General features: G+C 33.5%; 1 protein-coding gene across 1 annotated transcript; it reads left to right on the forward strand.

Moving 5' to 3' along the window:
• The first annotated feature begins 8,772 nt into the window (after nucleotides 1–8,772).
• On the forward strand, nucleotides 8,773–14,946 carry LOC128195542 (uncharacterized). The gene is made up of 9 exons (XM_052873475.1): nucleotides 8,773–8,931; nucleotides 12,495–12,771; nucleotides 12,856–13,062; nucleotides 13,143–13,391; nucleotides 13,485–13,833; nucleotides 13,902–14,215; nucleotides 14,296–14,516; nucleotides 14,599–14,760; nucleotides 14,838–14,946. The coding sequence occupies exons 2-9, from the start codon at nucleotides 12,499–12,501 to the stop codon at nucleotides 14,944–14,946; spliced, it is 1,884 nt and encodes a 627-aa protein (XP_052729435.1). The 5' UTR covers nucleotides 8,773–8,931; nucleotides 12,495–12,498.
• Nucleotides 14,947–18,066: the final 3,120 nt, after the last annotated feature.

The following is an 18,066-nucleotide window of genomic DNA, read 5'->3' on the forward strand; positions in this document are numbered from 1 at the left end:
AAATGTAATTTTTAATGTGGTTCCTGCAAGGTCGCTGCGTATATCAGAGGATTTAATTTACTTGGTTTCCCTCACTGTCAAATCCTTCAATTAATGCCGAATTTAAATTATGTGATCCAATTGAATTGCTTCCGCTCGAGGGCAATACTAATAATGATGATTTCAAGGAACGTTATACCTAAGTGCAGTCGTTGCAGAGCGGTGGTGGGGATAAGAATTATGAAACTGCTGTGTGTGTGTGTGTGAGAGAGAGAGAGAGAGAGAGAGAGAGAGATTTACATGGATGGGAAGCAAAGGCAGTGTTGGGCTAGCTGTCAAAGAAAGAGTAGAAGAAGGGGTAAGGAATCTTGACCCTTTTTGTTGTCTTTCCGAGTGAGGGGAAGGTGCCAAGAAAAGATGCAGGCATTGTATGTGTTTTTCTTACGTAGAATAGAACGCATCCACCGGTTTTATTATGTTATGTATGTATGTATGTACTTGATGCCTCTCTTCCCAAAGCACCGCAGCCTAACACCAGGAAGGACAAGGTAGATAGATAGATCCATTCACATGTGTTTCTTTCCCAAACTCTAAACTCGTCCAGGTGGTGTTTCTCTTAGGACAGGACAACATTTGACAGAATATTTGGTGTTGTTGTTTAATGAAATTAAAAAGGGGTTAGTGTTTGTTTTTACTGTGATGAGAAAAAGTAGAATGAGTGAGTTTTGAATGTAGTAAGGTGGTGTTGAATGAAAGGTTTGAAGAGGAGGAGGCGTAAAAAGCAATGATGGAAATTGATGAAAAGAGTGGGGAAAAGGAAAAGGAAGTGGGAGTTGTGATGATGAAAGGGAAGAAAAGAAGTGTTGGTTTGTTTGAATGATTTTTTAGGACTTAGGAAGTGTTGGTTGGTGGTGCATTTATTGAGAATTTGAAACTCAACATGTGCACTGCTCTGAAACACTAGTCCCAGTCCCATTATCAACGCCATCATCTTCTACTACTCTTTGCCTTTCGCTATCATTCAAACAAACATCTAACACAACATGCCTCATGTCCCATCTTTTCATTTCCACCATTTTTATTATTATTATTATATAATAACAACATCTTTTATCAACCATCCCACCAATACCTTTACGCTCTATGTCTCTCTACAACAATTTCATAATCTGCACACAATAATAAAAAATTATAATACAAACACATTTATATTTTTTTTTTGTTTAAAACTACCACTTGTTGACATAAAGAAGACCCTATTTAATACTTGTAAAAAAAAAGAACTAATTTATTTATATGGCATCATCCATAATGGTTGACAAACAATTTTGACTCCTTATTCAACGGTGTAGAGAAGTAGGTGAGAAGGAAATAAAAATAATAATAAAACTCACTCTTTTTTTTTTTCTGTTTCGTGGCAAAGAGAAAAAGAGAAAGATAAAAAAAAATTGTTTTTCCAAAATTTTCTGATATATATTTAAAGTTTTGAATAGACAAAATTGTCTGTTTAATAAAAAAATCTTTCTCTATGATTTCAAGCAGATTTACGTGCTATCAGCAATGATTACAAGTTTAAATGTAATTAATCGTTTCAAACAGGAAAGAAAAGTGTAGAACTCAAATATGAATTAAGAAAAACGTACTAATGTGAAAAACAGGGCAATTTTGGCAGTTTGGGCGTTTGTAAATCAAACGTTGACTTAATTCAACGGAGAAATTGCATATTTTCTTAACAAATTCCTGGAAAAGCAAAGCATACTTAATAGAAACCTAAACTGTTTAATATATGAAAAAGTAAAAAGTGTAACTAGTATAATTATAAATAATCAAGTAATAACATACTTTCACTCATTGACCATTAAAAAAAAATGTTCATCACTCTATTTAATTATTTATATAACTTACTACAATGATTTTGAAATAAGCACGTTTTAGTAAAAAAGAATATTAGTCATCTTAGAGAACACATAAATATTGATAAATAAACTTTTATCATTTATAATGATCATATCAGTTATATTACTCTTATCCCTAGTGTGGAGTTTAATAAGAAAAAAAACTTCATATTTCTTCTTACATGATCTTATAAGAAATACGATCATTATAAAATATCATAACGGTATTTTTTTTTAAAGAGTAAATAATTGGTTAAATAAGTATTGATGTATTTTTGTTTCTTTTAAAAAGAAAAAGAATGACACTCGATAACAATAATTTTAATTTTGTTTAGGGCTTAGTAGTACTTGAAATGATTAAACATGTGTCTAAAGAAGAAAATATTAACGTTAATATCCAATTCTAATTGCTTAATAGACAATAAAGTCATTCATATGTCAGACCTGGGTGTAAAATTCACACTAAAGGTGGAATCTTAAAGATGGTGAGAGGAAATCTGGTAGTGATGAAAGCATAGAAGATCGTGGTAAATTTATATGTGCTTTTGGAGGATACGTGGCAAGAGACAAATGCAATTGTTGCATTGACAAGTCAAGAAGAAGCAGTGTCAACTTGGACATATGTTAGAGCGAGGACATATGTTAGAGCGAGGTTTGCAAAAAACCTTGTTGAACGTCATCTCTTACCTAGACTCAAGGGGGTTGATTTACCTTTTTGCAAGCATTGTGTGATAAATAAGCAACATATATTGAAGTTTGATGGAAGTACTACCAAGAGTAAACACATATTACACTTGGATAATTCTTATGTGAGGGAATCAATGGCATTGTCCCTATGAGGAGCAAAGTATTTTCTTCTAATTGATGATTATTCTAGGAGATTATGGTTGTACCTCATCAAGAGGAACTCAGATGTGTTACTACTATTCAAGGAATCCAAAGCACGAGTAGAGCTTGAAACTAGAAAAAGAATTTAAGTGCTTAGGTTATGCTAACAATGTTAAAGGGTATCACTTGTGAGGTCTCATTGCCCACAAGGTTATTGTTAGCAAAAGGCTTTAAAGAATAAGAAAACTTGGTTTGTAGGTTGAACAAATCTTTGTACAATTTAAAGTGAATGCCCAGTGTTTGTATAACAAAATTTGATTCCTTCATTGACCTTGGTTACAATTAAATTCATATCATTGTACTTATTGCAATAGGTTTGGTGAGGCGATTTTATTATCTTGTTGTTGCATGTTAATGACATGTTGGAGGTAGGTCCCAACAAAGCTTGAATGTAGAAATTGAAGGCATAGTTAGCTAAGGAGCTTGATAAGGAAGACTTGGGATCGATAAAAAGGAATTTAGGGATGCAGATTCACTGAGGCTAAAAAGATAAGAAGATTTAACTTTCTCAAAAGAAGTACTTACTAAAGAACTTGTACACTTTAACTTTTATCCCATTTCCTATCAATGGTATGTTATCTTCAAGTGTGAGTCCTAACAGTGAAGCGAAGAGGATGAACATGTCTCGAGTATCGTGTGCATCGATGGGTAGTCTTATGAATGTTATGATGTATACAAGATCAGACATTGAGTAGTAAGAGAGATTAATAAGTTCATGGCAAATTAGGGTGGAGAACATTTGAAAAATAAACAACATAGAAGATAAAATATAATATGAAAATTTGATTAGTTTAATCAAAATCTTTAAGTGAGAGATTGGAAAGGAAAGAAATCCCACATTGGTGGAACTTCTATGATAGTCATGGTTGGTTCTTATATAAGAAGACTATGCTTCCTTAAGGATCACATTCTCCTCTTTTCTCTTATATTATATTTGGAAGAAAATTTCATGAAAACAAATGTATGTAACTTTTTTAATTAGCATAAATTTTTATTTTTGTCTATTTTGTGAATATTTTTTCTCATCTTCACTTTAATTATATATATATATATATATATATATATATATAATTTATACGTTTAAGTTTATATAATTATATTTTTTCCTAATAAAAAAACTGACTTCAATTGAATTTTAATTCATAGAAATTACTTGAATCAATATTTGAAAATTTATCTAACATGTGTATAAATATAAATCGAGATTTAATATAATGCAATATAAGTACCTTTACTTGTTTTCAATAGATTTAATTATTTTTCTAGCTCTTTCTTTATTATTATAAAAAGGTATAATAACTGCAACATTGTGATTAAACAAAAGTATAGAACAAACCTTTTCCGAGAACCAAAAGACAGAACTCCACTTAAGATCTTGCGGATTCCTACAAATAATGATAAGTAAAACCATTTTAAAAGAATTTCTTTCGTTATTCATGTTTATTCATGCATCATTCATACAAACCTTATGCATCAGGTTGGTAGTTTCAAGAAACTTGTTTATAGTCAAAGAATGATGGAAGCACGAGGTCATCATCTTCATTCAAAATGATTGCAGCAAAAGGCTCGTTCTCTGAATCTAATCTAGGTTTCAAGAAGAGCTACAGTGACATGCATGATTTCTGAAAAATTTACATGACAACTCAGACATAAAACAGTGCAAGTGGAACAAGTAGGAAGTGAAACCCGTGTTGTTTTCTCTCTGCACCATGTTGAATCCAACGTTATTTGTTTGTGATTTGGTTCTGAAAACATTAAGCATATTAAGAGAAAAGTAAATAGTTTAATAGTCCCTTTCATGTTGTTGGTCAATTGTGTGTGCATGTGAAAAGTGGAAAAAACTTCTGCTTTGGCGGCATATAAAGAGTTGCCAAGTGGACATGGTGGCTGCTGGTTATTGAAGTAATGGTCAGCATCAATCCAATCTTAATTTCAATGTACCTCAAACTATATATGGCTCCCAACTTGTGCTCATCTTCTTCTTGTCTTCCATCTGTTCTTCAAGTACCTCTATTATTAATTACATATACATTTTTTTGTCCACGTCCAAACCCTAATTAACTTCAAATATATTAATCAATTTTATCTAGAATAATTATATACAAAAGTATTTATAAAATGATTAATCCATAAGTTAATTATTTTAATTTCTTTTTTTTTCATGAAAAATCTCGCTCAAATAAAATCTTACCTTATTGAAAACTTCATGACAACTAGTATAGTTCGCAAGGACAAAATGACAAAGTTTGGGACACTTCCGTTTTTGGCTTATTTAAATTATTATAAAGTTCAGTTTAATTTTATTACATTTTAAAATCTAATTCGAATAATATTCAATTCAATTTATTCATTTAATTCAATCCTACTCGTAATACGACATGGTAGTTCCATACAACTGATGTATAAGTAAGTCGGGATAATTTTTATTGAAATTAGACTTATATTTTTTTCCCACAGGCTAACTTTTTTCAAGTAATTAAATTTGATCTGTATGTGTAGGTTTAACACATCTTCAAACAACAAAATCATTTATGTGAGAAACTTAAATGTACTTTCTTAATTAAGTGCTTCTCAGATTCTTCGATAAAAATTAGATATCAACTAGATTATTAGACTTTTACTTTAATATCACTTTTTATTAAACGAGTTATCGAGATACAACTTTAATTTTATAAAAAATAATACCATAAATATTTTAGAAATTTTTTCATAAATTTTATCCTTAGTTTATGATATTCTTGTATTATGAGTTTATTAGTTGATAATAATAAGATGTAAAAGTAGAAAAGTTTAATTATATATTGTAACATAAGCATGATTTGATATCTACTTTTTTCGAATAATTAAAAATATTTAATATTTTTCTATCATATACACATTAGCATTCATTATAAAAGCTTTCGTTTTGCTTTGTGTTCATTCTTTGAAGAATAGTTTATTTTATATTTATCTGTCTGTGTAAATATAAAAGATAATTATATTTTTTAACATGTGTATTATCTTTTGAAATAGACAAACAGTTTTGAAAAAGCAGTAGTTAAAGATACTATGTTCCTTTTATTTATTTATCCCTATTGCTTTAAAGCTATCATAACATATCAGTATTGGTGATTTAAATCCCGTCATTTCTCTTGTTCTTGTCATATAAATTCGTCACATTTTAAATCCCAAAACCAAAAGAATGAAAAAAAAAACTTTTGCATTGAATCGATACTCATTTTCCTTTTAAAATAAATTATGTTTTAGTGTATTACATGAACACCAAGCAAACTGATAAATTCTAATAAAAGAAATTTAAACGATACGAACCTAAATTATTATTTTCTATATAAAATATTTTTAATACTTCATTTTTTAAAAGAAAAGAATATAGAGTTAAGAATCTTTTTTAGAATTTTTATTGTCTCACTATTTCACATCGATTTTAATATTGTTTCAAACCAATAATATATAAAACATCATTTTTAGTAATTTTTTAGTGTCTGAAGAAATTATATTGTAATGTTGAAAAAAAGTGTAGTTAATAATATTAAAAGTATTGAACATATTTTGAAAAGTATAAATAACTAATTTGGTATAATCAATATTGACATTTTTTTTTACTTCAATAGAAAATAATTGCACTCATAATACAACAATTAGTCTTTATTAAAAGTATCAACATATTTTATATTTATTAAAAGAGAAAATTAACGATAATGTGCAAGAAGTCTTCTATCCTTTAATGTCTGGTTGTATAAATTTAAAATCCTTAATGTTTCTTTAAAATTAATTGGATATTATCATTAACCTTAAAGTCCTTAATATTTCTTAAGATTAATTGGATATTAACGTTAATATTTTCTTCTTGAACTATGCAAATAATATCAACATACAATTTTATTTTGATAGTACCGACATTAGTAATCTCCATGGCATGACTATTCTCTATGAATACGGATACACCTGAGATAGGTTCATAACTCTAAAACCAATCTTGTGCTTGATACTTGCAACACAATCTTTTGTGCTTGATGCTTCAGAGTTCTTTCCTCCATTCTTCCAATGCCAACAATCTTTCTTGACATGCCCTTTCTTAAAACAATGATAGCATTTGAGATGCTTCTTACTTTGAGACGTCGATTTATCATGAATCTAACTCTCATTAAATCCACATTTTGTTTATCTACTCCCGTAATCACAAAAGCCTCTGCTTACTTTTAACTTTGCACCATATCTACTTTGTTCTTCCGCTTTGATTCTTCTTCAAGAATAGTTCTAGCAACATCCTCAAAGTGTAGGTTCCCATCAATGTTGTTATTTGTTATGTTGATGATGAGTTTATCATAAAAATTGGGTAGACTTTGTAGTAGAAGCTTTGCACGTTCATTTTCAACTAGGTTGAAATTTACCAATTCAAGTTGAGCAAATAATGTATTTAGATGGTTGATGTGGTGTATCACTGATATAGACTCACTAATTCAAAGAGTATAAAGTTTTCTCTTCAAGAATATTCTTGTGTACAGTGACTTAACCTCATATAATTTGATGAGAGTGTCTCAAATCTCCTTCGTTGTAATCTTCACCGTAACACGGGATAAAAATGCATTTGTCATTATTAAGTGCAAATTTGTAATAACGTTTTCATTAATTTTTTCCCATTTTTTATTCGTGATCTCCAAAATTTTTCTCCAGTTGCCACTAGACAATTGTCCTTCCTTAAAATTTCATTCATCCTCATTTTTCGTAATGAAAAATTATTCCATTGAACCTCTATATCTCGTACTTTGTTGCTCGGGTTTTAAAAAAATTGACTTATGCATTTCTCACTATGAATAATGTTGTCTACCAAAATAATAGTAGTAGACCATGAAGTAGTACACTAAGTCAGTTTCCAAGAAAGATAGAAAAATCACTAATGAACACACTTAAGTAGCAAGTATTTCCTAATTAAAACCTTTTCCATACATACACTTTCACACTACTTCTTAATTAAAACATTTCCCATACATACACTGTCACACTACCACACCTTTTCCAGTAAGAACTATTTTCAAATGTGGTAGATCAAATTAAACTATAATAGCTTCAATACCATTGTTAAGAATTAGACTAACAACACAAACACATGTAAGTAAAGTAAAGATGAAATAAAATATTAATTATAAGTAAAAATGAAAATTTACCAACACTAGTAAAAAATCGGGTTTTTACAGCGCACATTATGCCACGGTTCAACAAAAACCGCAGCATAATGGTGCGCGGTGGCAGTTTTGTAAATAAAACGAACATATATGCCGCGGTTCTACTGGGAACCGCGGCATATACCCCAGTCAACCATTGCCTTTGACGCCACGTATGAATAAAAAATTAAATAACAGAGTATATGCCGTGGTTCTCTGCACAACCGCGGCATATACCCTGCCAATTTATTGCAGGTGCTGACTGGGTCAGAGAATTTGAAAAGTTACAGGGGGTATATGCCGCGGTTCTCTGGGGAACCGCGGCATATACCCCTGTAACGTCTCAACTTCTCTGTCAGTCAGAGAATTTCAGAAGTTATAGGGGGTATATGCCGCGGTTCCCCAGAGAACCGCGGCATATACCCCCTGTAACTTCTGAAATTCTGTGAAAGAAAGTTGGGGAGACAGTTGTGTTGAACACGTTTCAGGGGTATATGCCGCGGTTCTCTGGGGAACCGCGGCATATTCTCCTATATGAAATTAATTTAATGTTCATTTGAAATATTTCGAGGTATATGCCGCGGTTGCCCGCTGAACCGCGGCATATAGTTTGAATATAATTTCAAAAATGCCATTTCTGATAATTTTTTAAATTAGTATATGCCGCGGTTGGGGGTTAAACCGCGGCATATAACCCTTTTATACCGCGGTTAAGTAGTGAACCGCGGTAGATTCCCCCGTTCAGAGTTAAAAATCAAAACTTGGAACAGTGCATCGTCTTCCTCGCGCGTTCTCTCTGTTTTCGCGTTTCTTTTTCCTCCGAACCACCATTCATCTCATATTTTGCGTTTTTAACCGTTTAAACTCAAAATTGTTCGGTCATTATTCGTTTTTGACGATAAAAACGAGTTTTAGCCGTTCAAAATCGTGATTTCCTGGCGTTTTTCACCCTCTCCGCCGCCGTTGTGTTGCGTTTTTCACCCTCTCCGCCGCCGTTCCTCTTCCAGGTATTTATGTCCATTTGCATTTTTAACGTGATTGCTTCATTAATTTTTGCATAATGCTATAGTTTTGGTAATGTATGAAGTTTCTATAGTTTTGGTATAATTTTTGCTTTAATTTTGATAGTGCATGAAATTGTTATAGTTTTGGTAATGTATGATATGGTTTTTGCTATAGTTTTGGTAATGTGTGTTGTAGTTCTTGTATTATTTATAAACCTTAAAATAATATTTATGTAATATTTAGGAATATGGATTGAAATTGGATTAATTTACCACGTATTAGTGCTGAGTACGAGAGAGGTGTAGAAGAATTTATACAATTTGCGCAACGTAATAAGGGGAGAACTGATGATGAAGTGAAGTTTAGATGTCCTTGTGTGAACTGTTTGAATGGGAGAAAGTTGAACGCAACTCAAATTAGAGAACATCTTATATGTGATGGTTTTCTAAGATGCTATACAACATGGATCTGGCACGGCGAAGAAATGGATTTTCCCACTGACTCTCAAAGTGTAAATGTTACTGATTCCACCATGGAAGAAGATCGACCGGATGAAGACAAATTGGAGGACATGATCCGCGATGTTGGAGCAGAAAATTTTGCCAAAGCTCATGTGTATGAGACGATGTCGACTGATGCAGAAACACCTTTGTATGTTGGTTCAACTAAGTTCACACGTTTGTCAACGGTGTTAAGGCTCATGAATTTGAAGGCGAGCAATGGATGGACTGATAAGAGTTTTACAGAACTGTTGACGTTGTTGAATGAAATGTTGCCAGATGGAAATACACTGCCCACTCGTAATTATGATGCGAAGAAAATTCTTTGTCCAATGGGTATGGAGTATAAAAGGATACATGCTTGTCCCAATGACTGCATTTTGTATAGGAAAGAGTTTGAATTTTTGACAGAGTGTCCAAAATGTGGCTTATCACGATACAAGTCAAAAAACAATAGTGAAGATAATGGTCAGATAGAAAAAAATGGATCTGCTTTGAAAGTAGTTTGGTACCTTCCAATAGTGCCCAGACTTAAGCGTTTGTTTGCGAATCCCAAAGATGCTAAAAATCTTAGATGGCATGCAGATGAGAGAAAAATTGACGGGCTGCTTCGTCATCCAGCTGATTCAAAGCAATGGAAAAATATTGATCGACAATTCCCCGAATTTGGTAAAGAGTGTAGAAATCTTAGGCTTGCTTTAGCCACTGATGGAATGAACCCATTTGGTAATCTGAGTACCAATCACAGTTGTTGGCCAGTTATATTGATAATTTACAACTTATCTCCTGCATTGTGCATGAAGAGGAAGTACATGATGTTGTCTATGATGATATCTGGTCCAAAGCAGCCTGGAAATGACATAGATGTTTATCTAAGCCCACTAGTTGAAGACTTGAAGGTTTTGTGGGTTGACGGGGTTGAAATATTTGATGCATTCGCTTCAGAGACTTTTATGATGCGTGCAATGTTATTTTGCACCATTAATGACTTTCCTGCTTATGGTAATTTGTCAGGATACAGTGTCAAGGGTCATAAAGCGTGTCCTATATGTGAAGAAAACACTGCAGCTCATCAATTGAAACATGGAAGAAAGACGGTGTATCTGCGTCATCGGAGATTTCTAAAACGTAATCATCCATATCGAAGGTTAAAAAAAGCATTCAATGGAGATCAAGAGAGGGACGAAGCACCAAATCCACTTACTAGCCTTGAAGTTCTTCAAAAAGTTAATAAAATACATCATGTATTTGGGAAAACATCGAAGAAGTCATCTGTAAAGACCCCTTGGAAGAAGAAATCAATATTCTTTGATCTTCCATATTGGTCAAAGTTAGATGTTCGACATTGCATAGATGTGATGCATGTAGAAAAGAATGTGTGTGATAGCTTGATTGGTACATTACTCAACATTCAGGGAAAGACAAAAGATGGAGTGAATGCTCGTTTGGATTTGGTTGACATGAATATCCGAGAAGAGTTGGCACCGAAGGAGATTGGTAAACGTACTTATTTGCCCCCTGCATGTTACACAATGTCTAGACAAGAGAAGATAAGTTTTTGTGTATGTTTAAAGAGTATCAAAGTACCACAAGGATACTCTTCAAATATGAAGAGTTTAGTGTCAATGCAGGACTTAAAGCTTGTTGGCATGAAGTCTCACGATTGTCACGTCTTAATGCAACAGTTTTTACCGGTGGCTATTCGTGGAATTTTGCCCAAAAATGTTAGGCACACCATAAACAGGTTGTGTTCATTTTTCTCGTCAATATGTAGTAAAGCCATCGATCCTACAAAGTTAGATGAACTTCAAGGCGAGATTGTTATCATCTTGTGTCAACTAGAGATGTTTTTCCCTCCATCTTTTTTTGACATTATGGTACATTTACTTGTTCATTTGGTTAGAGAAATCAAGTTGTGCGGACCGGTATACTTAAGATGGATGTATCCTATTGAGCGTTATATGAAGATTTTGAAAGGGTACGTTAAAAATCCATATCATCCTGAAGGTTCGATGATTGAAAGGTATATTGCTGAAGAAAGTATCGAGTTTTGTTCAGATTACATGACATCAACGAATCCAATAGGAGTTCCTCGCACAGCATGGTTGAATAAATTTTCTACAAGTAAAAGCATCCGAGGTGTCAATGTGGTGACAAAAGATCGCGAAGAATTGTTGCAAGCGCATCTTTATATATTGAACAACACAGATGAGGTGATCCCTTTTTTGGAAGCACACAAAGCCATTGTTAAGAATAAAAATCCAAGACAATCAGAGAAATGGCAATTGATGGAGCATAACAAAACATTTATGTCTTGGTTCAAATCTGAAATTGACAAAGAGCCACATTCTTCTGAAACTTTATTGTGGCTTGCAAATGGTTTGAAGTTTGATGTCGTGTGTTGTACAGGTTATGAAGTCAATAATTGCACATTCTATACGAAGACTTTGGATGATAAAAGCACAGTACAAAATAGTGGAGTCAGTTTAGAAGCTGAGTCACTTCAATTTTCCACATCAAAAGATCAATCTCCTGTACTTGGATCAATGAGATATTATGGTATAATAGAAGAGATATGGGAGGTTGATTACACCAAGTTTTCCGTTCCATTGTTCAAGTGTAAGTGGTTTGACAATAAGAGTGGTGTGAAAATAGATGACTCGGGTATGACACTGGTTGATTTTCGCAAGGTGGGTTATCGAGACGAACCGTTTATCATGGTACATCAACCATCTCAAGTTTTTTATGTCAAAGATCCTTCGTCTGACCATTGGTATGTTGCTCTTCAAGGCAAAAAACAAATTGAAGTTAACGAAGACAATCTAATTAATATTGATATTGCTGACAACCATTCATTTCAAACTACAACAAAGTTGGATGACCAATCTGTAGTTGACGATGATGTACATGCAATTCGGTCAGATCATGATGAGGGAATATACATATGATGAATCCATATCTTTATGTATGAATTTTCAATTTCTGTACTATTACATGTTTTGTTAATTTATATGATATTACATAAGTCTTGAAAGAAAATTTAATGTTGTTATTTATTTTGACAGATATATGGCTGATCATCCACATTCTTCAGGGGATGAGGCTCCCCCACCCAGATCCACTAGAGGACCCACTAGGATGAAACAACTATTAATCAGGAAAAATAGTGGTGAAAGAACTCCGGTGAATGTGAATGTCACCACGGGTGTGGCAACTGGCCCCCATGCAGATGACTTCCGATCATACCTTGGAGTAGTGGCACGTAATAAGATTAGCATTCTCATTCCATCTTTTGATCATGTGTCCGAGGGTGATCGGAACATTATTTGGCAAGATATATTGGTAAGTTAGTTAATAGCATTTGAATTATAATTTGTTTATATTGATAATTTTGTACTAATACAACTTTATTATGCATTTTTTCAGATGACATTTGACATTCCAAATGTCCCAACACTTAGAAATAAGTGTTTGTCAACTGTTGCAGAAAATTTCAGAAACTTTAAAAGCAAGTTGACATCAAGGTACATCTTTGGACACCTTAAACATAAAACTCCATGTAATGCATATAAGTCCATTGATGAGGAGACTTGGCGGGTTTTTAAAGAGAGTCGGATGTCAGAGGAATGGCAGGTTAGTGTAGTTCATATTATTCAATTCCTCATTAACAAATATATATCATATGAACTCATTAATTAATGTGTATGTGACAGGCAATTAGAAGCAAAGCACAAGGAACAAGTGCTAAGAACAAAAACCCCCACCTATTATCTCGTGGTGGGTATAGGAAGCTTGAGGAGAAAATCCTCAAGCAAAAGGCAGATGCTATACCACCATCTCAGAGTGGTAGCCCTCCTCAGCCTCCTTCTCCACCGTCTAGACATGAGAAATGGAAGTTGGCCCGTATGCGACCATCGGGCACCTACTCTTCCGACACTGCACGAGAGATTTCTGAAAAAATTGTAAGTTATCACTGTTCCTAAAATAATGAATATTGTCATTATACATACTACATTAAACTATTTAAAGAATAATGGTGTTTTGTAATGTTACAGGACGCCTTGGTTGAGCAGAGCTCCCAAGGCCAATTCACTCCAGAGGGTCGCCAGGATATTCTTGCTGCTGCAATTGGACGACCTGAGCACCCTGGACGTGTACGTGCTGCAGGTCCTGGAGTAGGCATTACGGATTATTTTGGGAGCTCTTCTCGTCAGCCTTCATATTCGTACAGCGATACACAAAGGATGACAGAAGAGATCACAAAAAAGGTCCGACAAGACCTTATGCAGGAGATCAGGGCCGAGGTGAGGGCTGAATTCCAGATGCTCTACCAGGAGCAGTTTCAGAGCATGCGCCCGATGCAGTCTCCTATAGAGGAACATGTGGTCCCTCCCCCTCCCACAGGTAAACTTAATAAACATTTATGTGCAATTATTTCTATCTCTTGTATAATCTAACATTTACTCTGACAGGGAGAAGCGGCAAAGGAAGTTGTTCCGCATCAGCCATCCCAGAGGATGACATGGACGATGGTAGTCCATGTCTGCTATACATTTTAGAAGAAGATGAGATGGTGCTGGTAGCTCGTGGAACAGAGTTTAGGTCAGCGACTGTATGTCATGGTATGCAACTATTAGAGGATGAGGTGAAGGTCTCAGTGGATGAAATGATCATGCCAGATGCCTCGGTTCCACTGTCCACGGAAGAGATTTTCACTGTGGAACAAGCATATAAGTCGTTTATCACTTGGCCTAAATTTTTGGTTAAACCAGTTTCTGACCCCTCGGTATGAAATTCTTCTTTACACTTCTCAATTTTAAAGGTTTTTGATGTCAAAACTTATCTTATCTTTTCATGTAACAACAGACGCAGGAACAACAGAAGATTCCTCTATCTGAGGATGACCCTCTTTCTTCATTGCATCTACTTGCTGACATCCTTGATGATAAGCCTTTGGAGGTTCAGTATGATGCTAATGTATTTGGGCATGGCTCTGAGGTCCCAATATACCTTAATAGCCAAGATGTCCGTGAGCTTGCGTCGGGAACACAAGAGTTGAATATTTCAATTATTCAACTATGGACGATGTAAGTCTATGACCAATTATTTATATATAAAATTGATTTATATATCAAGTATCCTTATATCAAAGTTAATTTTTGATTTCAGGTATATGTCTGGGGTCACTAATAAGTTGGGGCGTTCTGATGATTATGGATTCATTGATCCCCAAGACATTCATGAATCAAATGATTTTGATCATATCAACATGAGAATGATAAGCAGTTTTCGAAGGGGCAAGAAAATATACTTTTTGCCTTATATATCCGGGTAAGTGAACTTTGTTAACATAATAATGTTCCATATGTGATTTTAATATTTAATAGTTACGTTATTATGAATTTCAGGCGCCATTGGCAACTTCTTGTTATGTCTGTGCAAGACAACTATGCTTTGTGGTTCTGCTCATTGCACAGGCCTCCTCCCACACAACTCAGACAAGCAATTGATTGGTAAGAACCTCAATGTTTGGACTTTCTTTGTTATATAACTGAATGCTAAAACATTTTTTTATATACAGTTCTATTCCAGCAAGTATGATGATGGACGTGAGATCAATTGTTAAGAGTAGAAAGATTGCTTGGATTTCTCTCAAGGTTTGACATATGTTAAAGTCATACTTTGTTATAATTGTTTTATAACAAATGTTATTCACTAACTATTATCAACTGTGATGATATATTGTAGTGTAACAGACAAAATGGGTCATATGAGTGTGGATACTATGTAATGTATTGGATGACCCATATTGTTCGTTCTCACATCACAAACAGCTGGGAAACGGTAATATTTAACTTTAACAAATTTTGATTTTTTAACAAATGTTGAATTCATATACACTAATTAAAATGAATTGTCTTTTGCAGAGATTCAAGACTACTACACCAGTTCCTGAGAAGTCACTACTATTCATTAGGAATGCTGCTGCGAAGTATATAGTTAGATTATACAATAGCTCTTAGATTTAGATTTAAACAATGCATTTGATTAGATAGAATTTTCTTAGACTCTCTACTTTATTTGATGTTGAAATACATTTGAACATGTGTTTGTTATGTTGAAATTGAATTTCTGTAAATGTTTTTATATGCAGGTCTGTTTTTGTGGTAGTGGATATCACAAAAACAGACCTGCAATTTTAAAAAACTGCAGGGGAATATGCCGCGGTTCTAACCACAACCGCGGCATATAGTGCTTCGTTTTTTTTTTAAAAACGAGACATATGGCCGCGGTTTTGACACTAACCGCGGCATACTCGTCGGCCTATATGCCACGGTTCAACTGCGGCATATAGTGCATTTTTTAATTTTTTTTTAATTTTTTTTTAAAAAAAAATGAATTTAGGCAGCGGTTCCCTAGTCAACCGCGGCATATTCCGCAGCCTATATACCGCGGTTAAAACCGCGGCATAAAGTGTCTGACTTACTACCGCGGCTGAATATGCCGCGGTTCAAGAACCGCGACGTATAGTGAAAATCAACCGCGGTAAAAGCCCCTCGCTGCACTAGTGCAATAGAGGAAATTACACACCCTTCTTTCTTGACCAAGGAGAAAATCAAATACTAAAAATCTTTAAAAAAATTAATATTCTCTCGTAGAATTTTTTTTCTCAAATATAAAAGGAAAAGGAGGATAATGAGATTTTGGAATGCGTAACTAAAGAAGCATGTTCTTCTTATTTAAGAACCAACAAGGCTTCCATATAAGTTCTCATCAATGTTAAGACTTCTTTCCTTAAAAAAAAAAAGAATGTGTTTAAATTTAACTATTTATGTTTCATATAAAAACATTTTTCCCACATGTAAAGCTTTTGCCACCATCATCATTCTGTATCTCCAAATTTAAGCAGATATAAACTCATTCGAACAGAGAGACTAAAACAAGTTTTTCAAATTTCACGACTAAAAGAATATTACTTTTAAATTAGAATGACCAAAAAAAAAATTAATTTGACCAAAACAATTAACCTAAATTTAGGGTAAAAGTTTTAAGTGAAACTTGCATGCTTTTAGTAACAAAAAGTTAGCTTCAGTTATTGATTTTACAAACTCATTTACCCGTTGCAAGCTTCTGATACGATTCGTATTTTATTTTATGAGATTAGCAATAAATGAAAAAGTCCATGTTCAATAACTTTAAGTGTTAAAAGTATTTCGTAATTGATATGTGTTTAAGTTGAAGAAAAACATAAATTCTGTATGATTTGAAGAAAGTAAGTTGTGCGTGGTATGAAAACCTAATTCATTCTTAATAAATCATAGTTTTGAACGAGGGAAAATAGATACTATCACTACAAAAGTTAATAATTTTTTCGGGGTTTTTTTTTTCGTTTCCAGCAGTTTTAACTCCCGGAAAGTGCTTTACCCGCGGTTAGAAAAATCACGGAAAAAAGCTCCATCACTAAAAAAATTACCGACGGTTTTTGGAGAAACCGCCGGTATTAGCGGGGGTTTCTCAAAACCGCTGGTATTAGCGTGGGTTTTCAAAACCGTCGGAACTAACCGGGGTTTTTTAAAACCGTCCCTATTTGTAGGGTTTTACCTAATCGGGGTTCTAAAACCGCCGAAAATGTGTACAATTTTTTTTTTATTATAATAAAATGTAATTATGATAAAATTAGTTTTATTGATCATACAGATGAAATAATATTAACTAAAATTGAATATTACATATAAAATAAACTATATTGTTCAATATTTTTTAATATGGTTATACAACTAATTGTTCATATATATTAAAAAAGAAATATGTTCAACTCTAAATTAAAATACTAAAAATATGACTGAGATGTTCATTACATTACTAAAAAGAAACAATGTTTAATTTTGTTCTTTATTATATTTCTCATTGTTTGGCATACTTGCTTTATCATATACCTACAATATAACATAGAATATACAGGTCTATAATACAACAAGATAGGAGATAAATCAAAATAAAATAGATCTAGCCACTATAATCCTTACTCGAACTGGTGATACATTGCAAACAAGCCAATATGGAAGACTGAATTCCTTTTCTTAATATCAATTTGGCAGCTGAGAAGCTAACAGGATGGACATCTCACTATCAACATATTTTGTAGGGTTAGGGTCACAAAATCCTTGAGTAACCTCCAGCTGCAACAAACAAAGCTATATGAGGAAATGACAACAAAATTCCGCCGGGAAAATCGCTCAGGATAAAATATAAATAACACAGGTAAGAAACATGCATACCAAAAAGAGATCTAGGTTAAGCAACACAACATACACTTGCTGCATTATGTCCAAGAATAGAGTTAGTCCTGATCTAGTACAAAGTGCTTTTAGTTATTATTTATCGTTTTCAGCTTAGAAAGGGCGAGCCCTTACCCTTGCATATCCAAGTACAATACAAGATCAAAGTTACATAGTTTGTTTGGGAAAAAATATTATGAATTGTTGTTTTTAGCTTTGAATTTCTTTTACCATTAACACTAGCCACACAATTGCTAAAGTGGTTTTTTCAGAGTAAAAAGTGATTTGCCATTAATAAGGCTTTGTCATAACATAAAAATTTGAAGTGGTTTTCCAGCCAATTGTATGGAAAATGAAA

This window comes from Vigna angularis, chromosome 1 (assembly GCF_016808095.1).
Source record: "Vigna angularis cultivar LongXiaoDou No.4 chromosome 1, ASM1680809v1, whole genome shotgun sequence".
In the NCBI taxonomy this organism is placed as follows: Eukaryota; Viridiplantae; Streptophyta; class Magnoliopsida; order Fabales; family Fabaceae; genus Vigna; species Vigna angularis.

Coding starts and splice junctions, on each gene's coding strand:
- LOC128195542 (XM_052873475.1), top strand. CDS start 12,499: ATGGCTGATCATCCACATTCTTCAGGGGATGAGGCTCCCCCACCCAGA. Junction 12,772..12,855: donor TTATTTGGCAAGATATATTG/GTAAGTTAGTTA, acceptor GCATTTTTTCAG/ATGACATTTGACATTCCAAA. Junction 13,063..13,142: donor GGATGTCAGAGGAATGGCAG/GTTAGTGTAGTT, acceptor TGTATGTGACAG/GCAATTAGAAGCAAAGCACA.